Source organism: Mesocricetus auratus, unplaced genomic scaffold (genome assembly GCF_017639785.1).
Source record: "Mesocricetus auratus isolate SY011 unplaced genomic scaffold, BCM_Maur_2.0 Super-Scaffold_100015, whole genome shotgun sequence".
In the NCBI taxonomy this organism is placed as follows: domain Eukaryota; kingdom Metazoa; phylum Chordata; class Mammalia; order Rodentia; family Cricetidae; genus Mesocricetus; species Mesocricetus auratus.
Window position 1 is genome coordinate 53884902 of NW_024429198.1, and position 23703 is coordinate 53908604.

The window sequence follows — 23703 nt, forward strand, 5'->3', positions numbered from 1 at the left end:
CTAGCAGAGCCCGCCGGGGCCTAGGAGCAGCATCAGCTGTGCGGGCGGTGTGACTGGTAACGCCGGCAGCAGCTCATGACCACGGCCAATGCCTACGGCTAGCAGGGTGAGCCGGGGGTGCACATAGGGTACTTCAGTCACCTCTGAGTGGCTGCGAACCGCCCAACAGCGGGACTCTGAGGCCTACCAATGCCGCGTGATAGGACAGGGACACAAAATCCAAGACAAAGAATGCAGAGGGCCTGCGCCTGGCAGGGGAGAGCAAGTAGCTTCTACAGGAGACAGACGCCCACCAAAGCGGGTCGAGGATCTGCTGGCTGGTGCAGAGGTGCAAACACCCCGACAGCTTGTGCATACACGGACTGTGTGAGAGCTGCCCATTGGTTCATCCTTTTATTCATTTAGTCTTCACAGCCTGGACACTTGGGCTCTCGTCTTTAAATATTTAAGGGCAGAAGGGAATTATAGTCTCAAAACTTGATAACCCTACAGAGATAGAAATCAATTTAAGGGAGCAATTATTTTTACAGAACATTAACCTAAATTATAAGGTTAGGGACGGGGTGATTATAGCGAGCAGTTAGGAAAGTCAAAAGTGACCATGGTTAAGGCACAGAATGTTGATTTCAGAGAGATTTTGAGAATATGAAGTTTCGGGGCCACTCCTGACTTCCTGGCTTCTCTGGAAACTTCCATGGGAAACTTACATCGAAACACTGGAAATGTGGGAAGAGACCACACACAGCTTTAAACCTTTAAGATTTTTTTCCTCAAAAGATGAAGGGAGGGGTAATTGATAGCGAATATGCAGAATATGTAAATTTTAGTCTCTGCTAGAGGCCAGTCTGTTTCATTCTCCATAACCCCACCTCAGGTTGAGTCTCCCATCCATACCCGCAATGCTCTCTCTATACGGCACCTTCTCCTGTGCTAGACTGTGTTGCGCCTCCGCCTCGCCTGCTAATGGGTTTCAGGACAGGGCTCCGTGTTTTTTTATTTATTTTGATGTCACAGAACTGAGTAGTACATCTGGCTCATTGGTGCTTAGTAAATTTTTTAACTTAATAAAGCACCAAAATTTTAAAAGTTACAGCACATATTTTGTTACCAGTGACTCTTTAAATATCCAACCGCTTCATTTAGTCTGGATTTATTTTGTTTTCATATATTCTGTGAATTAAAATGTCAGTTTACAAGCTGGGCATAGTGGCACACGCCATTAATTGCAACACTGGGGAGGCATGGGTGGATGGATCTCTGTGAATTTGAGGCCAGCCTGGTCTATATACTGAGTTCCGGGACAGCCAGGGCTATATCGAGAGAACCTGCCTCAGAGAAAGGAAAAGCAGCCAGTTTATGAAGCTAATAAGAAAAACCGAATGGTTAAGGGCATGTGTCACTGTGCTCCTTAGCATATACACTCTGGCTTCTAGTTTTGGGTTTTTAACGGGGTTCCTGTGGGCGGGAACCTGTGTCTGCCTCTATGTGTTTTCATGCTTTCCTTTGCCCCCTGTCCTTCTGTTTGTCTGTTTTGTACGATTCCGTGTTCTATTTTGTTTTATCTTATTGTATTTTATCATTTTCCCTTGGGTAGCTGTTTGTTTTTTATCTATGTATTTGTATGTGCGTTAGTGTTGCCTGCATGTATATGTGTGTGAGGTGTTAGAACAGGCGTGAGCTGCCATGTGGATGCTGGGTCTCTGGAAGAATAGCCAATGCTCTTAACCACTGAGCCCCTCTCCAGCCCCCGGCCTCTGGAAGAATAGCCAATGCTCCTAACCACTGAGCCCCTCTCCAGGCCCCTGGTTGTTTGTTTTCTAACAAGAGACAGAAATGGGCATGGGGAGAGAAAACCACAGTTGGAATATATTATGGGGGGAATCTATTTCCAATAAGATCTTTAAATAGTTTCACTGTAGCATCACAGTGGAGTTCTCTAGCTTTGTTTTTGTGACTCAAGTAGCTGTTTAAGAGCTGTTTAACTTTCTCCAGATGAGCAGTGGTGGCACAGGCCTTTAATCCCAGCACTCAGGAGGCAGAGGCAGGCCATGACTGTTACAAAGAGTAGACCCTGGCTCAAAAACCAAACAAAACAGTTAACTTTTTCCATCATCTCTGTGTTCACGATATAGAAATTATTGCAGATGATTTGGTTCCCTCAAATGCTATGTGCTTTTCTCCTTTTGGTTTGAATAGCGTGTGACACATGACACGCACACATAAGAAATCTAAATTTCTGTGTCCAAAGGTGTTACCTGTTAGTGGCAATGAGACACTGCATACTGTAGGCTCTACCTGAATCTTCTGAACGGCTGTGCCTTGTGAAGCCAGGAGGTGGCAGCATGCTCCAGCGAAATGTCACCAGATTGCCGTGGGCCGCCTTTTTCGGTTTTCAGAACCGCCCCTTAACTCCCGCCACTGAAAAGGACGTTAAACAAAGAGCTTCCGGCTGCAGTGGGGATCGTGGAGTGGGCTACAGCTCTTAATTATTGCTTGTTTCTACGAGAGGAGAGAAGGGACCTCGAGGAGGGAGGGAGGGAGGGAGGGAGGGAGGGAGGGAGGGAGGGAGGGAGGGAGGGAGGGAGGGAGGGGAGGGGAGGGGAGGGGGAGGAGAGGAAAAAGGAAGGGGAGAAATTTCCAGTTACCTGGAACCTCATTATCTGCATATTTAATGACCTTTCAAGCTAATACACATGATTAACATTTGGTATAGCTGGACCATTTTCAAGGCTAACCCTTTACCTAATAACATAGATAACTACTGATTGTAATGAAATCAAAGTTACAAAAACTAGTGGGGATTTTAAGCTTACTGATTCTGTGGATATGTAAATCCTCCAGTTTTGCCAAAGAATTTAGCCCCGGAGTGGGCCCTGTTTGGACCTACAGCCTATCCTCACACTATGTATCAAACCTATGTTACTGGTATTCAGTCTTTTTGCAGAATAATGACACTGTCATTTTAGGCTAATAGATTTTAAAACAGACATACAATTAGTTGTCTGGTTGGATTTCATTCTGTCAATAGCAAAATGTATTAATATGAATACTTCCCTAATTTGTTTTATTCTATCAGGCTGACAAGCTTACCTACAAACCATTAGTTAGCAACATCCTTGAATTAAACCTTCAAGGCTTCCTGGCATGCTTTTAAAACCATTTTTGAGTGTTTACTTGTACAGTTTCCTAGGAAACAGAAAAAGCAGGTACCATTGAAAACACAAAAATAAACTGAAGACTTGTAGGCTAAATTGTCTTCAGTAACAAAGAGCAAAAAAGGTTATTAAAGACAGTCTTGGGCTGGAGAGATGGCTCAGAGCTGAAGAGCGTGTGCTGCTCTGGGTGCCTCTGGCTACAGAACCAGGAAGAGAAGAGCAAGGACTGTAAGCAGACTCACACAGCCTGGGGGGAGGGGGTATTCTTTCCTCCCCCCCCCCAGGCAGGGTTTCTCTGTATGGTTTTGGAGGCTGTCCTGGAACTCGCTCCATAGACCAGGCTGGCTTCCAACTCACAGAGATCTACCTGCCTCTACCTCTTGAGTGCTGGGATTAAAGGCGTGCACCACCAATGCCCGGCTGAGGGTGTTCTTTTATGCAGAAAAGAAACCAACTTGGTTTTACGGTTTGGTGTATCTAAAGGGCAGAGCGAGGTTCCTGGGAGTGTCAGCTGCAGAGGCCACAAGAGCTCAGAGCGACCACATGAATGTACTTTCCCCAAAAGCGCACCTACTGGGCGGGCTGTTTCCATCAGTCTGTCCTGCAATGAAAGCCTTTTAAAAATAATAGTTTCTAATACTTCCTTCTAAGTGGGTTAGAGGGCCCTGAGGAAACCAATGTAAGTCGCATGTTGGCAGAGGGGTGGGGAAGGCAGCACGTGTGATCTCAACAGTTCACACCTACTATGAAAATGTCACAATGAATCCCATTGTTACATATAATTAATACATGCTAATGAAACATATTTTGTAAAAACTGAAGACTGGAGAGAAAGGCCAGCAGTTAAGAGTACTTGCTATTCTGTCATAAAGACCCAAGTTTGAGTCCCTGCACCTATCTTGCTCACAAACACCTATAACTCCAGCTCCAAGGGATCCAGCACCTTCTCCTGGCTTTCTTGCACACACACACACACACACACACACACACACACACAGTATTTAATGGATCAAAATATTTGTAGTGTGGTAGGCAGGTCAGAGATAAATATGAATTAGAGATTTATTTTTCAGTAAAAGAGCAAAGTTATTCCTTCAGAGAAGGAATGGAGAGAGATAAGAATTCTGAATCCATGCTTGACAGAAGCCTAGATAAAATGTCATACAAATGAGCTAGCTGGAGGCAAAGGAGTAGTGGACACAGTAGAGAAAAATAGTGCCTTGGAACATCAACTGGCTGTCACCAATGGAAAATGCCAGTGTTTGGGAAGGTAGCTACTAAAATCTCATTATGCTCAAGAGTTTAGCTCAGGGATGAAGAAGCAGAATTGCATCATTTCAACAGCAAAATAAGTAGGTATTTTGATTCCCATGCTTCCATCATTTTCAAAAATCATACCTTAAAGTCATAGCCTTAAAGGAATCCAGTACACCAATACACTCATATAGCCTTAAAGGAATCCAACACACCAATGCACTATTTTTCAAAAGACTTTAAATGTGCAGCATATTTAAAATGAGCAAAGATGTGGTCATTTTGGCTTTTGAAGAGGTAATAAGCACCAGCTGTATACAATGTCACTTGGTTGACAGAGCACAAAGGCCTGTGTTCAGCCGCCAGCACCACACAGACAACATGGCATGGTGAAGTACACTTGTAACACCAGTGTTCAGAAGTGGAGGGGAGATGGTCAGAATTTCCAGGTCTTCCTCAAAGCCAACCTGCGCACTGAATCAAAGATAGTGAGAAGATGCCAAGAAAACTGTGTTTCCAGCTAAGGCCCAAAGAACACTGAACATGGTCACCTTTCCTTGGCCAATGGGCTCAATTTTCCATGAGAAAGTTTAAGGCCAGCCTGAACTATGTAGTGAGTGAAAAGCCATCCAGAGATACACAGCAGGACCCTGATTCAAAACAAACAAACAAACAAGCAAAATAAACACAGTATTTTAATACCTCTTTAAAAGTACCAGCTTAAACTGTATTGTTATATCAACCTTAAAAACGTGTGTTCTTTAATTCTTACTAAAAATCAAACAAAACAAATGAGCTACAGTTCCTGCTTTGAATAATGACACCTATTATTTCCCACTTAGTTCAACAACAGTCAAATCCTACTGGTATCCAGTGACATCAGAGAAACAAATTATTATCCAGGGACACATTTGCCATTTATAAAAATCCATGAGAAAGTTGAAAATATCCCTGTGTTCAGTCATGGGGTGGAGAACAGAAAAATAAATCCAATGTGATGCTACTGTCATCATCCCTTTCCAAAGGGATTTGGACAGCATTTGTCAAATCAACCTATGAAACCTGACAACAGTCCATGACACAATAAACACAGAAGCTCTAAACTTAAGGAAACAAAATCTGGTTGGTTTTGAGTGATCAAGGGGTTCAATTTCTCACTGAAATGTAAAACCATGTAAACAACTTCCCTACCACCATGAAGCCACCAAACACCAAGCCACCAAACAAACTCAGCTGCCATTTTTTTCAATGCTGAATTCTTTACTCAGTGGAAATAACAGGTTCTTCCTGGCTGGGAATCAGTCTCTGTCTCTGTCTCTGTTTCTGTCTCTGTCTCTCTCTGTCTCTCTCTCTCTTTCTCTCTCTCTCCTGCACAAAGCACTGCTTAGAAACTGAACTGAGAGTGGAAATTACAACAGATGATAAGGTCTATAAGGACAAAGGAGAAAGATTTTTTGTCAGTTTTAGTTTTTGCCATTGTGTCTGACACTTAAACAATCTAGACATCCTGTTTAGTGAACAGATAAAACTTCTGAGTAAAAACATGAGGCCCCGAGGTCTAGACTCTGGGTATCACATCACAGTTCCCAAACTAAGTGACTAAGAGTCACCTTGTGCGCTGGTGTGATGGCTCAATGGTGAAGGCCACTGAAGTTACTAACCCAGACCCCAGTGCCAGCCATCCTCTGCTTCCTGATCCACAGTGACATCAGCAGCGCCGCTTTGCTCTCACCACTGACACAGACCAAGCCTTCCGCCATGCGGTCCCCGTGACAACACTGAAAGTCAGCCTTCACAGCTATGGGTCAAAAGAAATCCTCCCTCCTTTAAGTTGTCTCCGAGTGTATTTTTGATCACAATGACACGAGTAACTGGTACCAGAAACCAAAATAATTATATTTTATGCCCCATCCTGTATTCAATAATTTCTGAGATAAAGATTTCACACTGAAGCAGTTCCTGTGTCTGTAGGATGAGAGGAAGGAACTTTGAAGGCACTAGCATACTTGAAAACAGCAAGTGAGGTTCATATAAAGGGGAATTTTTGGAAAGCACTTCAGGTGTTAATTTAGCTGATATCCCAAATCCGGTTGTTGGTTTTGAATAACTAGTCTATGTCTTTTGCAACTAAGTAATTGATGTGTATTCTTAAAATGTGACCGGATGTCTTTTTTTCTCTTATTCTATTTGTCCATCCCAGTTGAATATAATCAATCCCTCACAAACAATGCTTGTGACTTACACAAGGAGAAAGAAGTAGAGAAGAGAAAGCTGAAGCTTTTCTTTTGAAGGGGTGTTGAATGGTCAAAAAAATCAAGGAAATCGTTTCCACGTGAAAGAGTCAGAATGTGGTCTGTCTGCTCTTCTCCAGATGTCTCCTTGTGTCCTGGGCCTACAGCGTCACCGTTTAGTGGGGGAGGAGTCACCCGCTTGCTCCACTAAACCCCAGCAGGAAGTGCCAATGGTTCAGTAGATTTCCAACCTGAACACCACCTCCATTTCAGTGGTGACTTTCACCATTGCTCTCTTCTGTGTTTCCAGCGCATTCTATAATTCGAGTCAGGAATCTCCTCAGAAATACAGCAGGTTTCAGAGAGTTCAGCCCACCAAGGTGGGGCAGGCATGGCAGGACAGCCTACAATACGCAAGGCAAGAGACAGATGGACTGATGTAAACCTGACATGTGTCCTAGAGTTTCATCTCATCACTCAGGAATCCCACGAAGTGGATGCTGCTGTCACACACACACAGCATCTATGTATGTATCCGCTCCTCTACTCTTTACACAGAGTCCATGCACCCTAGCAGAAGATCTGTGTCATTCAAGAGGCTGGCTCCCTCCTCAGTGCTGAAGTATAAATCTTAATTGGCACGGACCTATCACAGAGGCCTTCCCTACACCCACTGCCTCAGCGTAAGCAGTGACAGCAATTTTAGCTAAGAGACACAAGGAGAAAATCTGCCTGACAAGCAATTTCCTTAGCCTTGAAACAGAGAAGAAAGCAGCATGCCCTTTTCCTGCTTCAGACACCATCTGTCACCTGCACCTGAGAGCACCACCTGGGGGGGAAGGGGGACAGAAAAGGAAACCAGACCAGAGAACAACCTAAAACAAAGATGGCAGACCTCAAGCAGGCAGACATGAGACTAACCAACATTGTCAGGAGCTGACCTGCCATAAAGCAAGGCCTGGCAATCTCTGCTAAATACTACTTGAATTCCTTGCTGTGGAATTGTGAGCAACAAAACATTTGCTGTAATATCTATGCCATTGGAGTGGTATGTTATCCAACAATACACAAAATCCAAATAGCATTATTTTCACACACACACACACACACACACACACACACACACACACACACACGAAGGGGATAAGAGTTTATTTGGGAACCAAATATGAGTGGTCATGGCTAGGGAACACAGATTTAGGCCACCCCAAGTTAAATGTTCCATCGTGGAAGCAGTTTCATGGCGTTTGTATAGTAACAAAAACAAAGTCATGAACATCAAGACACGTTTTAAATACTGGCAGATATCACTTAGCTAAGTTAATACATTTCAATGGAAAACTAGTGTTCTGTACAGTCCAAATGATTTATCTACTGGTCACAAAGCTATTGAGTCAGATACACAGGAGAATAATAAGTGGCTATTGGAGGGCGCTAAAGATGGCCCAAGAGAATTTGGATGGGGACCTGCAACATCCCAAACTCTCCAAATCGCTTAAGTTCCAATCAGTTAATCAGCCTTGCCAACGTTAATTTACGATAGCTTTTTTTCTGGGAAGTTTTGCTCAAACCTACCGACTGCTATTTTTAAATTAATATTATCTCAAAATGCCCAAGGTTATTGAGTTAATAGTATTCTAGAATCTAATGGATACTGTTTCCAAATATCTGATTTACATGTTAGCTCACAAAAGAGAACTTATTTGCTTCTGTTATTGTAGGGAAAAGGGACCAGTCAAAGAAACACACCCTGAGCAGAGCCAAAGAAACACACTTTGGCCCTGCAACCAGAACCAAAGAAATGTACCCTGACCCTAAAACCAGTGCCAAAGGAACACAGTTTGTCCCTGGAATCAGAGTCAGTGAAAGAAATGTACCCTGGCCCTAAAATTGGAGCCAAAAGGCTAAAAAGGACCACAGAAAGAAACACACTTTGGCCCTGAAACCAGAGCCAAATCTGACCCTAATCCTGTGTAAAAAAGTAACCAATCCCGGAGCAGAGCTCTAGCCAATCTGAGCTCAGCACTGAAATCGGACCAATCCCTACCCTGGAAAAACTTCCCCAACCCCAGGAACCCCTATATAAACCCTGTGTATGTTCAGCTTGGCTGGTCCAGCTGTCTTCCAATAAACCCCTTTGGATGAGCTTCGGGTGAAGATCTTCTTTTGCGGTGGCGACAGAGCAGAGGTGACCCCGGGCAGAGCAGAGCAGAGCAAGCAGAGGCGACCCTGGGCAGAGCAGAGCAGAGCAGAGCGAGCAGCGCTGTAACACTTGCCCGGGAAACCTTCCTTGGCAGAGCGGAGTTGTTACACTCTGCTCCCGCCCGGCTCCCTCCTCTCTGCTCTCGGCTCTCCAGGAGCAGAGCTGAACTGTAGCAACTTCGCCCGAGAAACCTCCTGCGGAGCAAAACTGCTACACTAGGCGAACATCCCCAGCTGGAAGACCCTGTCCTGCTGGAGCGGAGCTGATACACCGGAGAAGCCTTTCTCTGAGGCAAGGCTGTAAGCTGCCAAGCTTACTGCAACCTGTGGTGGTCCTTGGCTCCCGAGCTCCAGGATACCTTTCTACCTGAGCTGTGTAACACTCAGTATCCTTGGCTCCCGAGCTCCAGGATACCTTTCCACCTGAGCTGTGTAACACTGGGTATTCTGTGACTCCCGAGTGCCAGAATACCTGACCCACTCCTGTTCCATCCTGTCCTGACCCATCCCGACAAAACGCTTACAGTTATCACCTTGTTACCATTTCTATTAACATCTTTAAAAATAATTACAAAGAAATGAAAAACTACTTGTGAAAAATAACTGATATCCTTAACAAATACAAGATGTTTCACAAAGTGAAGTACCTTAGCTTTCAAAAAGAGACAAGCTGGGGCTGGAGAAATGGCTCACCAGTTAAGAACATTTGCTGTTCTTCTGGAGAACCATCATCTATTCCCAGCACCCACAAGGGTGCCCACACTACCTGTTAACTCCAGTTCCACAGGACCCAACGCCCGCATGCACATGATATGATACATATTATTTTAAAATGAGGACAGGGGGCCTGGAAAGACGGCTCAGAGGTGAAGAGCACTTGCTGCTCTCGCGGGGGACCACGGTTGCGTTCCCAGTAGCTCCGTGCACAAACACTGTCACTGCAGTCCCAGGGGACTCAACGCCCTCCCCTGGCCTCTGCCGGCCATGCCTGGTATAAACACACACGCGGGGGGGAACACTTATACACATAAACGACATGTTCTTATAGCAAGAACACCCCGGCCTCGACGGCGCGCCTGGAGCCCGAGTCCGGGCAGCCAGCTGGGTGCGATGGGGCGCACAGGGGTCGGGGCGGCCGCGGGGCCGCTGCACAGGTTCGCTCCCGTCGGAGATGGCGAGCAGCAGCTGCAATGACAGCAAACTCTGAATAGGGAACTGGAAAACCGGGAGAGCGGGGAGGGACCGACACGACGACGGAGCGAGCCACCGGGGCCAGATGTTTGTGTGCTCGCGTGCGAGCGGAAGGGGCGGGGCCGACGGGGGGGGTCAGACGCGCGCGAGCGAGCGGAAGGGGCGGGCCCGCGCTGGGCTCTTTGTGGCCGCTGTGCGCCGTCGGGGCTGCTCCGGCGCCGGGGCGCTGTCGGAGGGCAGGCGGGCGGGGGACGCGTCCTGGTCTGTGGCCGCCGCTTCCCGGGGGACAGCCCCGGGGATGTCCCCTGAGGCACGCGCCTACGCTGTGCTGTCACCCGGAAGCGAGAAGCGCACGAGAGCGGCGGGCTGCTGAGTTGGACAGGTTTGCGGCGGGTGCTTCGTGAGCCTGGACGGGGCCGGGGTGTCGTGGGCGAGGGGCGGCCCGGGCTCCGTGATCGCAGGGCCGGGGGCAGCGGTGATTTGGCGGGGTCGGGCCGTGGGGCTCGGTGAGGTGTGAGCTGGGAGACACCCGGCCGGGCGTGGGCGCTGCCTTCTCGTTCTGCGCCCGGCCTGTGGGCGTGGGGCCGGGCGTGACAGTCGAAGGGCATGCGGGTCTCTGCTGGTGTCCCCTCCGAACTAAAGGTCGGGTTTGCTCTACACCCCCGAATCCAGTACATGACTACTACCAGATTTCGACTGAACTTAAGATTACTGCAGCTTTCGAGAACTTGAGTTGACTTTTTGCGTCCATGATGATAATTTTCTTTTTAACCTAAGCTAAGTATTTTACAGTTACTGAGTTCCTCACTAAATTCATTCATAAGCCAGACCTTCCGTTAATGCTGGCTCAAAACAAAGCCCGTACCCACTAAGTGCCTCCATGTTCATGAAATATCCAGTATACTAATGGGGCCAAAATGGCAAATGTACAGCGATATTTTATTTAAACAAATTGATGTTTAGTGCGAATTTCAAAGTGTTACTGCCCTAAATGTAGACCAGCACTACCTGCTATAATAAACAATAAGAAATTAGGCTAGCATCAGATTATGCCAAAAACTGGGCATGGTGTTGCATGCCTTTAATCGTAGCACGGCAGAGGCAGGAGGATCTCTGTTAGTTCAAGGCCACCGTAGCCTACAAAGCAGGCTCCGTGACTGAATAGAGCCTGTATCCAAAGAACAGGAAGAAAAAAACTCTGCCAAAGATTGTTATTATGACCCTTGGATTTCTGAATGTGCAGCCTGTATTTTACTAAAATGTTGTGTGGCTGGGGTTGTGGTAGAATGTGTGTCTGGCATGGTGAAGAGCCTGAGTTCAAGTCCCAGCACTGTCAGAACGAGCAAGGATGCAGCTTGGTAGGAAAGTATTTGTCTGCCAGTCATAAGGCCCTGAGTTCTTTCCCAGCCCTGAAAAAAGTTCTGGTTTACATATGGGGTAAAGAATGGAATCAGGACTGAAGCATAATTGAAAAGGAAATAATCCCACTATTTAATTCATGTTAATATTTCATTCTTATACTTCTAAAAAATTTTCTGTAATTAGTGGTAGGAATTTTACACAGTAGTAGGTATGATCTTAATACTCTGTTGACTGATTTATAGTCTTAAGCCTGTTTCCTTTCAAAATGTTACAAGTTTTTAGAGATTTCTCTTCCTATGCTGTAAGTTAATAGTGCTTTCATATCTTGTAGGATCCTCCCCAAGCACAAAACCCAGTTGTACTAAGGTTTTTGTGAACGATTTCAGCCCAGAATGGCTATGGAATCCAGAGCAGTTTCAACTCTAAAACCTCAGGATCAAGAAGATGAATTGATACTAGTCAAAATAGAAGATAGCTTTTCTTGGAGTCAGAAATGTAAACAAAATGGGAGTACCCAGTCTTGCCAAGAGCTGTTTCGTCAGCAGTTCAGGAAGTTTTGCTACCATGAAACCCCTGGGCCCCGAGAGGCTCTGGGCCGACTCCAGGAACTGTGCTATCAGTGGCTGATGCCAGAGTTGCACACAAAGGAGCAGATCCTCGAATTGCTAGTGCTGGAGCAGTTTCTGAGCATCCTGCCTGAGGAGCTGAAGATGTGGGTTCAGCAGCACGGCCCGAGAAGCGGGGAGGAAGCTGTGACCCTGCTGGAGGATTTGGAGAAAGAGTTTGATGACCAAGGGCAGCAGGTGGGGACAGAGATATGATGTGTGGTTGGGAAAACAAATTGCAGCCTATGGTGTATAGTATCTTAGCTGGTTAAAATGTCTCTGAGGGGGCTGGAGAGATGGCTCAGAGGTTAAGAACATTGGCTGCTCTTCCAGAGGACCTGAGTTCAATTGCCAGCTACCATATGGTGGCTCACAGACATCTGTAAAAAGATCTTGTGCCCTCTTCTGGCATGCAGGGATACATTGCTGTATATATAATAAATAAATCTAAAAAAATTAGAACCACAACCTTGATAGAACAATAGCACATACCTATCTCTACCCCTGCCCCCCATCCTTCATCTGGCAGTGGCCTTATTAATCCAGTTGACATTTTTTACTAATCATATTTTACTGGTTTCAGGTCCCAGATAGTCCACAAGGACCATCAGTATCATGGAAAGACTTGACATATCTCAGAGCATCCCAAGATTCAACAAGCATCCAAGTTCGGCCTTTGAAGACCCAGCTGAAATCCTGGAAACCTTGCCTTTCCTCTAACAGTGGTAGGAATAGAAACTTACCTTCAAGTTTATGTAAGTTAGGCCTCTGGTTTTGAAGATACAGACTTGCATTTATAAACGTGTTGCATGCAAGCATCACTTGTATTAATCAAAACCAGAGGTGCTCACTTCAGCTTTGTATTCAGTGATGTCATGAATTGCAGTCATCCTTCCTTATATGAGTTTCCCCGTCACTGAATCACTTAGTCATTCCATAACTTTGTAGAGGGCTAAAAATGGCTAATACTGCGGTAGCTACGTTTCCCTTTCCAAGGAACTTTCAGGCCCTCATGAGCGGTTCACAGGGAGGAAAGCAAGTGCATGCAGTAAATTATGGCAGACAGGTCGGTGCTGTGTCGGTGCTGTGGCAGCAACAAAATGACACCAAACCTGATAAGAGACTCAAGGAGGGTTGGAGAGTTTCCCCAAGGGTTAAGGAGTATGTGTTGCTGGGTTCAGTTCCTAACACCCACATGGCAACTTGAAACTGTCTGTAATTCCAAATCCAACACCCTTAATGACCTCTGGCACCATGTATGTACCTGGTGCATAACATGTGTGCCACCAAAACACCCATACACGTGAAATAATAAAATCTAAAAAAAAAAAAGAAAGAAAGAAATATTCAAGGAATGACTACTTCCTGGAGGAATAAACACCTAAGCTGTAATTTGAACTACGAGTAGGAGAAAGCCAGGAAATAGGTAGTGAAAGCCATTAAGGTGAGAGAATACAAAGCATTATGGGAGTTAGAAGACTTCAGTTTGACTGGAGAATTGATAAGGGAAGACATAATGAAAGAGAACCGAAAGGAGAAAATGAGGCCAAGTTGTTAAAGCCTTTATGTCACACTAATGCATATCCTGTGTGTAAAGGGGTACAGTTGAAAGGTAGTGGATCAGGAAGTGGCCTTCTTGGATTTGTGCTTTAGAACTCAGAGTATAGAAATGATTTGAGAAAGGCAAGATTATGGAAGCTTATTAGAAACTTGGAATCCAAGAGGCCACAGTGAATGAGGAAACCTGTGTTATTCAGGGCCATAGAGAAGATTAAAGCTGAACCCTATTCCTCAGCATTAAAAGTACATGACAGTAGGTGTCCATCATTAAAAGCAGATTGTGAAAGAGAATAATCTAAATGTTAAATGTGATCAAGTTTCAGTCCTGAACAACTTTGCCAATAATGGTTCTGTTCATGTAAAAGAAAAAAAAATCTCACGTATTTGATATGGTGCATTTGGTACAAATACAAGGAAAAATACAATATGACAGTCTTAGAGCTCAGTGTAGAATTGAAGGTCTGAGAAGACATAAACTTAAATATAAGTAGTAATTAGAATCTAGGGTAGAGAGTTTCAACAGTGAAGACACATGAAAACCCAGTATAGACTCTGAAGGAACGTAGTTTTAAGTTATTAGCCCTAAAATCTAAAAGGAAAAGCTAAAACAAAGGGAGAGAAGGAGGGTCACCTGTAATGTCTCGCATTTTCAATTCCAGCCTTTGGGTGACTGTAGGATTGCCCTAAGTTTGAGTCCAGCCTAGTCTGCAGAGTGAAAGCCTGTCTCAAGAAGAAAAGTAGAACAGTGGAAGGTATGGGTCTCAGTGTCATGCTACAAAAAGTACCCATTCGATTATATACAGTTACAAAATTGGTCACCTTGGCAAGAGTTCCATCAGTAGAAGTAGCAGAGTTCAAGAGGAGGTAAACAAGAAACCAGACTGTAGACTGGGAATGACTCCAGACAAACCCTTTCGAGAAATTTTACTGTGAGTATGATGTTGCTCAACAGATACATAGGCAAGGAGCTGGGTTTGTAAGGAGGGAGGGAGTGACTTGGGCTTAAGAAGGTAAGTTTGTTTTGGGTTTCTATGATAAAATACCCTGGCAAAAGCAACCTCGTGATTCCAGATTACATTTCATGATGGAAGGACAGTCAAGACCGCAAGAACTGGAAGCAGCTAGTCACGCCCACAGTAAAGAGCCGAGAAAGGATGCAAACATACATGCCTTCTACCACACTCAGATTCTCCACTCTTACACAGCTCAGGACCCATACACAGCAGTGATACAGTCTACGGTGGGCTTGGCCTTATCACGTCAGTGAACATTATCAAGATGGCTTCCCCCCACAGACATGCCCACAAGTCAATCTAGACAGCTCACTGACATTCTTCCCAGGTGATCCTAGATTGTCGGGTTGATAATTAAAAACCATTTCAGAAAGTCAGTTTAGAAAGAGATTGAAAATAGTAGAAGAATAGTGAGCAGTTGATTAGTTGAAGTCTTAAAAGGAAGAAAAGATGAAAGTTAAAAGGAAGATGTAGGCTTTAGCATTGGGAAAGAGAAAAGATCCCAGGGGACAGTGACATCTTTTTAGTAAACCCTTCTATTTTCTTTCACGTAAAAAGTTAGCCATGGTGGAGATGACATCTAATCCCAACTACTTGGAAAGGTGGATAGAAGAATCCCTTGAGACCAGAAGTACCAGGCTAACCCATGGAACATTACAAGACGTAAGAATAACTGAAAAAGTGTAAATTCTGAAGTTTTACTAATTTGTCTTTTGTTTTGCTTTTACCATTTCAGATTCTCAGAATAGTGAAACAAGAGCAAAAGAAGACATTTTAGAAGAAAAATCACCAGAACTCTCTTGGGATCCTTCATTTAGAGGTGTTAGTGAGCACAAAAGCAATCTAGAGTGGCAGCAAAGAAGTTCCCCTCTCCACAGGGGTAGTTTTAGTCAAGTGATCTTCACACACAAATCCTTAGCAAAGAGAGACCATCATGATGAATCTCAAAGATGCTTAATTCTAAGTACAAACTCTGTAACATGTCAGAACGTTTCTCCAGAAGAGAGACCTTACAGATGTGATGTGTGTGGGCATAGCTTTAAACAGCATTTTTCTCTAACACAACATCAGAGAATCCATACTGGAGAAAAGCCCTATAAATGTAATCAGTGTGGGAAGGCCTTTAGCTTGAGGTCATATCTCATTATTCATCAGAAAATCCATAGTGGTGAAAAAGCTTATGAATGTAATGAGTGTGGGAAAGCCTTCAACCAGAGTTCAGCTCTCACGAGACATCGGAAAATTCATACAGGTGAGAAAGCTTGTAAGTGTAATGAGTGTGGCAAAGCATTCAGCCAAAGCTCTTACCTAATCATCCATCAGAGGATCCACACCGGGGAGAAACCCTATGAGTGTAACGAGTGTGGGAAGACCTTCAGCCAGAGCTCAAAGCTTATTAGACACCAGCGAATCCATACAGGAGAGAGACCCTATGAATGCAACGAATGTGGGAAAGCCTTCAAGCAGAGCTCGGAGCTGATTACCCATCAGAGGATACACAGTGGGGAGAAACCCTATGAGTGCAGTGAGTGTGGGAAGGCCTTCAGTCTGAATTCAAACCTCGTAAGACACCAGAGAATCCACAGTGGAGAGGAGCCTTACCAGTGTGATGACTGTGGGAAAACCTTCAAAAGGAGCTCGGCCCTTGTTCAGCACCGGAGGATCCACTCTGGGGATGAAGCTTACATATGTAACGAATGTGGGAAGGCTTTTAGGCACAGGTCAGTGTTGATGCGCCATCAGAGAGTCCACGCTGTTAAGTAACAATTCTAGTAAATAAATCGATCTATTTTTCGCTATATTAGACAAAAGGTTGACTTGGCTTTGGAGGAAGATTCCGTAAAGGCAGTTTTAAAAAATAAATTGTCTTCAGTCAGTCTAACTTTCTTTGTGCAGCACTTCCCAATGCTAGTGCAAACTTTTTTTGAAACCTGCTGTGATTTTCCAGAACAAGATATAAGACCATTACTTTGGGCTTTGCTTTTAGGAATACTCGGGGAAAGAAAAAAACAGTAATGTATTAATGAGATCTCATTTTCTATGAGAATGTCATGGGAAAAGCTTCATTCTGTCTCACTACATGTGATTGTAGCAGGTTTGTTAGATAATGTGGATGGCATGAAAGACGGCTTAAGCTCAAAAATTTTTACTAAGCAGTAGCCAGTCAACAAGAAAAGTGAGGAAACAGTTTGATGGTTTGTTCATCCCAAAACAGGCCCAAAATGAAATGAGCCTGAGAAGAAAAAGATGCAAATTAGTTTTTGCAAGCTGAGGGCCCTGTCTGGTTTCCACCCCTGTGCTGGGTATAACCCAGGGCCTCACATGCTAGGTAAGTCCTAAGTTATTTTTTAATACCTGCTTTATACCAGGGTCTAGAAATATAGTAATAAAAGGTAACTTCTACAGCTTAATAGCCATTGCCAGTCAGGTAATGACACTAGTCTATTACAGTTGGGGACGGGGGCGTAGTTTGGGTGTGAGACAAGGTTTCTCTGTGTAGCCTTGGCTGTCCTGGAACTCCTTCTCTAGACCAGGCTGGCCTCTGCTTCCCAAGTGCTGGAATTAAAGGTGTGTGCCACCACTGCCCAGCACTCTCCTTTTCCCTCTTGCCCAAGAACTTTGAATAAAGGAAACTGAAATGATAGGAAAAATGAGGAGTTAACCAGGAAGGAAGGCCAGATTGCACCAGATTAACACCAGGAACAAAACATGGAACATTGCCTGTTGAGTTCTGAATTGCATCACATCTGTGAGAAGTATGGCTACAACTAGACTCTAAAGCACTGCACATGAGCCTATGAAGAAGTTTCTATTAATAAATAAAAACCTAAGAGTCCTTGCTCATGGCATCATGAAAAAGTTTGTCTTGGTCAATGTGGCCTACTGGAAGACTGGTGGGTGTTTTCCTGGCACAGCCTGACACAACGTTTAAACTTCTACAGAGAGTGCTACCAGTGCGATATGTGAGAGAACAGCCTAGATACCGCCCTGTTCTGTAGACAGTATTGGAGTTGCTGTGTCAGAGGATGCCATAGCAACTGTTTCCAAGGCTGCTTCTCTACCCTTTCTCCACCAGAGCACAACTGCCTTGCTCAAGTGCTCAAAAATTGCCAGTTTCTGGGTCTTTGGCTTTTTCTTCAAATACCTTTCGAATATCTTGTCTTATGTCAGCAATATTTAGCAGTATCTTGAAAGTTTTGAGGACAGTGCTAGAGAAGTGATAACCAAAAGAGGTAATTGTTGGCTTTGCCTTTTCTAAGGCAACCCATCAGGAAGAGTATCCTAAGACTGGCGCACAGTGCAAGGCGGGAAGCTGATGGGTTCAAGAGCCTGTCATCCCTGCACTCTAGACAGACAAAGGATGAGGCTCTCCTGGTCAGTTGGAGCTACAAGATAATTGGGGGAAAACACTGGATTCAAAGACCTAAGAGTCTGGAGGAGTGACACCTTACCCAAATCAAACCTATGTGGAAACACAGAAGAGTAATTTTATGAGGATATAAAAGTTAATTCTGTCTTACACATTTGTGAGTATATACTAACGAATAAAAATAATGAACTAAATGCCTATTGTGGGTGCTAAGTAGGATAATGTTACAAAAGGGAAATACTCTAGAGCTCATATAATGGGTATTTGCCAAGGGCTTTGTATATGTGTTAGTCATTAGTAAAAATCGCATTTTGCACATAGGAAATGGAGGCTATCATACCTAAAGGTCAGAATTTCAACTCAACTATTCTGGAAGCACTTTATACTATCCATGGAAAAGTCCCATTAACATTTAAACAAATTGGCCAGGCGTTGGTGACACGTGCCTTTAATCCCATCACTCAAGAGGCAGAGGCAGGTGGGTCTCTGTGAGTTCAAGGACAGCCTGGTCTACAGAGCAAGTGCCAGGATAGGCTCCAAAGCTACACAGAGAAACCCTGCCTCAAAAAACCATTTAAACAAATCACAGATACACCAGTGAGCAATCCATATATGCCCAGTCTTACAAGTTAAAGATATACTGGAATAGAAGTGAAAGTGCTGCTAATGGGCTATGAATACATATCTCTGACAGTCAGTACCAGAAGCCTTAAGCACTGCCTTGGACTTTGAAACCCTACCCAGAAATATATTTAAGAAACCATGAATATGCAGCCTAGCAAGCTGTTAAAACAAGTTAAACATTCACGATACATTAAATATATAACATGATCCCATGTAAAACATACATTAAAAATAATGGAAATCTACAATGTCAAGATGTTATACTGGTTCTGAGTGGTGAAGTTACAGTTAGTGTGGTTTTCTTTATTTCAAGTTTGACTGCAAAATCTAATACTGTTTATAGAGGAAGGCAGGAGAATAGTTCAATTGTGAAGCATAAGTTTACCATGTTTAAGGTTGCCGGCTTAATCCCTAGATCCCCAGCCCTAGGCAGAGCAGCTAGTGAACAAAAGTCCAAAATAAGCACTTGCCCTCTGACATCCCTGTCTCAAGTCTTAACTTTGACCTTTCATGGCTGATGAAATCAATGCAAACATATCTACTTCATAATATTAAACGGCTACCCTCAAATTACACATTCTTGTGCAAGTTAACATAAGTGCTTGAAGATTTATGGCTGGAAAAGGCTAGTCTTAAGTTTAACAACTTCATCATTGGTGCTTTTCCATGAATTCAGAAGGCATGAACACGTTATCTCACGTCTATATCCTCATGTTAAAGGAACAGAAGATGATCTGGTCAAAGTTTCAATCTTTATGCAGTGGAGTGGACACCAACAACAGCTGAAAGGAAGTTGTCTTTTTCTGGAAGAAAACAACGAATGCCCTTGCCTCTGCCCTGCTCTCCTCCCTCGTGCTCCAGTGGCAGTTACAAAGCAGTGTGTGCCTCACAGGGACCTTAAGTCAGCCTCACCTGTCTCCCTCATTTCACAGCTGCATTAGAATGGGAGGACTGAGGCGTTCAGTCATTTCAGTGACCTAAAACCTACTCCTGTTTGCGAACTGCTGAAGAAAGTCACATCTCTCCAGCCAGCCTAGGCTTCATGTGAGGCCCTGTCTCAAAATTACTCAAAACATGGGCCTACAGAGATGGCTCAGAGCGGTACTGCTCTTGTAGGAGACCAGAGGTCCCCATCCCAGCACCCACATTGGGCGGTTTACCCTCTGTAACTCCAGGGGATCCAGTGCCCTCTTCTGGCCTCTGTAGGCACTTGCATTCACAAGCACATAATTTCAAGTCATTCCAAAGATCTTTCTAACTTAGTATTGAAGATGTCTGGGTGTGTTTAGTTATGTGCATGAATTTTAAAGGCATTTGCTTTCATTCCAGTGCTCCAGCAACTCAACCTTAAACGTCTAGCTGTCACAGCTTCCTGATGCTGTTTATGTAACCTAGAAACTAAGTGTGCTACTTTTCCCCACACTCCTACCCACCCTCCAGCCTAACTCCCCCATGGTGTATATTCCTTTACATGAATGATTTAAAAACGAAATTTTAAAATTTCAGTTTTATAACAATACATTCCATTACATGCTCATACTAAGCAACTGGAGTGCATACTGAACATATAAATATTAAAATTAGCAAAAAAATTATACTAAAGATTTTTGCCAAAAATATTAGGATTTCAGAAAAACACTAATAGGAAGTGGTTCAAAAGTTAATTTTGCTATGAGTAACAGGATTATGGATTATTTATACTTCTCAACACTCAAAATTAGCGAAAGGGTTACATGATATTTAGAACATTGAGTCATTCATTTGTTATCTATATGAAAAGGCAATTCACTGTCCGTTTGAATTATCCCTTTAAGTTAGATCGTAAATAACAGTTGTGCAACCTTTGGAAGCGAGAACCACATCCAATTTTACCCCCCCCCCCCCATTCACAATAGCTATCATTACCAAGTCTTCAAAAATGGTGCATTTCCCTAAGTAGAAATTACCCTCAGCAATTGTAGGCTAATTAAAATTGCCAAATTAAAATCAAGAGTTTTGTAGAATCTGAGAGATTGGCTTAGTATGTACTTCCCTCAAGTGGCTAACCATTCTGCAAACCTAATGCTGAGGGAGACTCCTGACTCCAGTCCCTCAGCTTCCAACGCGTGCTGTTTCCTTGGTGTGCATGTATGACTTTACATTAGAAACACCAGGGATTTCTTTTTTCCCACACTAATTGTAAATACTTTTAGATCATAGAGGTCTTGTGAGCTGAAATAGGTTATCCAACTCAGGCTATTACAAACAGGAAAAGAAACCAACCTGGCTTCTGAACTGGGGTCAAAGAAAGCTCTATCAGGAATTGAAGTCAAGATACAGGAATGTCTCCAGATCCTCTCTTCTCATTATCCCATGTATGTAGTATAAACTCTGCCTCTGTTCTGCCATTTGTCAGGCCAACTTCTGTATGTTAGGTTACAAATGAGATAACACACCCAAGAAATCTTTAGTTAACTTGTAGATCAGGTAAAGCATCTCTGAAATGTCTTCCAACAGAACCCTGAATTTATCTGGCTAAGTTACTGCCACCCTCCTACCATAATAACTTGTTTAACAAATGGGTATATTCCATTGCCCCTTAATTTTGAGAGGGCAATGACCAAGTCTGTTCTCCCAATGGTTATCCCAGGAAGTACCGAATAAGGGAATAAACTGTAACAGGAAGCTTGGTTGAAAGAACTGGTAAGGGGGCAGAATGAGCTTCCATTCCTCGGATACTAAACTGATCTAGGGCATGACATTTCATAGCGCAATTCAACATTCCAGAGTTCAGTAGCTTAAAACATGCTGCTCTAATCAGACACACACTTTGGCTGGGCAGTGATCTTTTCCATTTTAGAAAGAGACCTTGTAGGATCTGTGCCTCAGTCATGGACTTAAATGGAGGTACTCAATGACAGTTCTATCGGTAGCAGGGGATGGGATGAAGAAAATATTGGTGAGAATCCTCATTCAGAAATGGGTCAGTCTTTTTTAGAAGATACCAGTCTTTGTAGACAAGATCTAGATATAATTCTTTCAATGTGTAAGCATTTTTGTGTGGATTTCTTTTTTACTGAACTGAGCTGAAAAGACAAAAGTCCTACTGTCAGAAAACATTTTTTGTGGAGTCTCACCTTTAAAGTGAATTCCTAGCATTTCACAATTACACAACTTTTACCCACTCTGGTGTGTGTTCTCTGATGCTGCATAAGACCTGATCTATGCCTAAATATTTTCCTACATTCATAACATTTATAAGGCTTTTCCCCAGAGTGGGTTCTCTGGTGCTGGGTGAGTGCTGAGCTTTGGTTAAAGGATTTTTCACATTCATTACATTCATAAGGTTTCTCACCAGTGTGGATTCTTTGATGTTCCAGAAGAACAGAGCTTCTCCTAAAAGCCTTACCACATTCAGTACATTCATAGCTTTTGTCTCCACTGTGAATCTTCTTATGCTGAATAAGAGTAGAACTCTGGCTGAAGGCTTTCCCACATTCATCACAACCATAAGGTTTCTCTCCAGTATGAATTCGCCTATGCCTAATGAGCCCTGAGCTGCCTCTGAAAGCTTTTCCACAGTCACAACATTTGTAAGGCTTTTCACCACTGTGAATTCTCTGATGCCTAACAAGATCTGTTCTGAAACCAAAGGCTTTTCCACACTCTTTACATGCATAAGGTCTCTCTCCAGTGTGACTTCTTTGATGTCTAATCAGCTTTGACCTATGGCAAAATGCTTTTCCACAATCCACGCACTCATAGAGCAGTTTCCCTGTGTGAGCTCTGGGCCGTGTGGTGTCATCTAAGTTTAGACTGAGACCTCTTTCACCTTCGTTACACCCAAAGGTGTTCCGTTCTGAAGAGGTGTTCTCGTTAAAGGTGTTCCGCTCTGAAGAGGTGTTCTCGTTAAAGGTGTTCCGTTCTGAAGAGGTGTTCTCGTTAAAGGTGTTCCGTTCTGAAGAGGAGTTCTCGTTAAAGGTGTTCCGTTCTGAAGAGGTGTTCTCGTTAAAGGTGTTCCGCTCTGAAGAGGTGTTCTCATTAAAGGTTGCCAGACTGAAGCAGCTTTCCTGGGAAGAAGTTGGACTCATTTTGTTGCTTGTGTCATCACTTCCTCTTTGCTTCTCACTATTGTTCAAACATCCCATAGTTTCTTCAACTCTCTGTACTGGAGAAGGTTCCCCAGGAAGTCTTCCTTGAGATGCCATGGCCACTGATGTAACACATCCAATAATTTCTTTCTTTGCTGTCAATCCTTTGTCAGTCATCATCTTGCTGTCTACAAATGTGAATAGGGTGTATCATTTTCATGTTTAGAAAGTTATAGGAGGAACAACAAATAAACCAAAGGAAATGGGTTAAGTGCTTGGTCTCGAGATGGCTTGGTCATTTAAGGGTACATACTCTTCTTGCAGAGGGCCCTGAATCAGTTCCCAGCACCCACCTGGTCTCAACCACCTCTAGCTCCAGTTCTAGAAGATCCCAACACCCTCTTCAGGCCTCCGTGGGGACCAGGCATGCAGGTAGTGCAAATGCATACACACAGGCAAACACTCATACATTTAAAAAAATGGGCTGGGCATACAGCCCAGTGACAGTGCTTGCAAACACAGGCCCTAGATTTAATCTCCAGGATTGGGGAAGGGATGAGGTTGGGGAAATGACAGTTAGCTTCCCAATATAGAAGAACTCAAGAGAGTAAAGTGGGCAAAGAGCATTAAGTATTGGAGATGCTGAGTTGTACACAAGAAAGCATACTTAGAGGTGACAAACAGTAATATTCTAGATTAGATAATATGAGAAAGGAGACAGAGAATCAGGAATAAGAGTCTTAAGCATTGCAGATCATTGGCACATCTAACAAAGTAGAGCACATGATACTATAGAACGTTTGGGGTGTAAGTATTGGACATAGGGAGATGGGCAGGAAAAAGAAAGCAAGATAGCATTTGCAAATTCTAGCAGGTTCCAAATAGGGCAAATATAAGCAGTAGAGAAAGGCAAAGCATATAGAAAGAAGTAGTCTGGACTCCTTACTCATTCTGGGTCAGTAGTAGTAATAACTCACTGCACAAGTGTAAGTGGTCAAATAAAATGGATGAAAACAACTGCCTAAAGGCAGATCCAGCTATCATATAGCATGCCCTTTGATTTCTA

The 23703-nt window shown here is 43.7% G+C and overlaps 3 protein-coding genes across 8 annotated transcripts in view; 1 reads left to right on the top strand and 2 right to left on the bottom strand.

Moving 5' to 3' along the window:
* LOC121144367 (translation initiation factor IF-2-like) lies at positions 1 to 10641 on the bottom strand. Its single transcript, XM_040757993.1, has 3 exons — positions 10135 to 10641; positions 9906 to 10027; positions 1 to 151 (listed from the first exon to the last, which is right to left on the bottom strand). The coding sequence occupies exons 1-3, from the start codon at positions 10639 to 10641 to the stop codon at positions 1 to 3; spliced, it is 780 nt and encodes a 259-aa protein (XP_040613927.1).
* On the top strand, positions 10208 to 22908 carry Znf397 (zinc finger protein 397). 5 transcript variants are annotated; one of them, XM_040757943.1, is made up of 6 exons: positions 10208 to 10415; positions 11727 to 12198; positions 12584 to 12755; positions 15310 to 16294; positions 22396 to 22446; positions 22579 to 22908. In XM_040757943.1, the coding sequence occupies exons 2-5, from the start codon at positions 11788 to 11790 to the stop codon at positions 22424 to 22426; spliced, it is 1599 nt and encodes a 532-aa protein (XP_040613877.1). In that variant the 5' UTR covers positions 10208 to 10415; positions 11727 to 11787; the 3' UTR covers positions 22427 to 22446; positions 22579 to 22908. The 5 variants fall into 5 exon arrangements, with proteins under 5 accessions (XP_040613877.1, XP_040613875.1, XP_040613876.1 ...); XM_040757941.1 differs by having other exon boundaries at positions 22396 to 22908; XM_040757942.1 differs by lacking the exon at positions 22396 to 22446 and having other exon boundaries at positions 22495 to 22908.
* Zscan30 (zinc finger and SCAN domain containing 30) overlaps positions 18850 to 23703 on the bottom strand; it is a 14543-nt gene continuing 9689 nt past the window's right edge. For both annotated transcript variants that reach the window (XM_013123885.3, XM_040757939.1), the window contains one exon: positions 18850 to 22825. In XM_013123885.3, coding sequence (XP_012979339.1) covers positions 21699 to 22825 — 1127 coding nt within the window. In that variant the 3' untranslated portion in view covers positions 18850 to 21698. The remainder of the gene's footprint in view (positions 22826 to 23703) is intronic.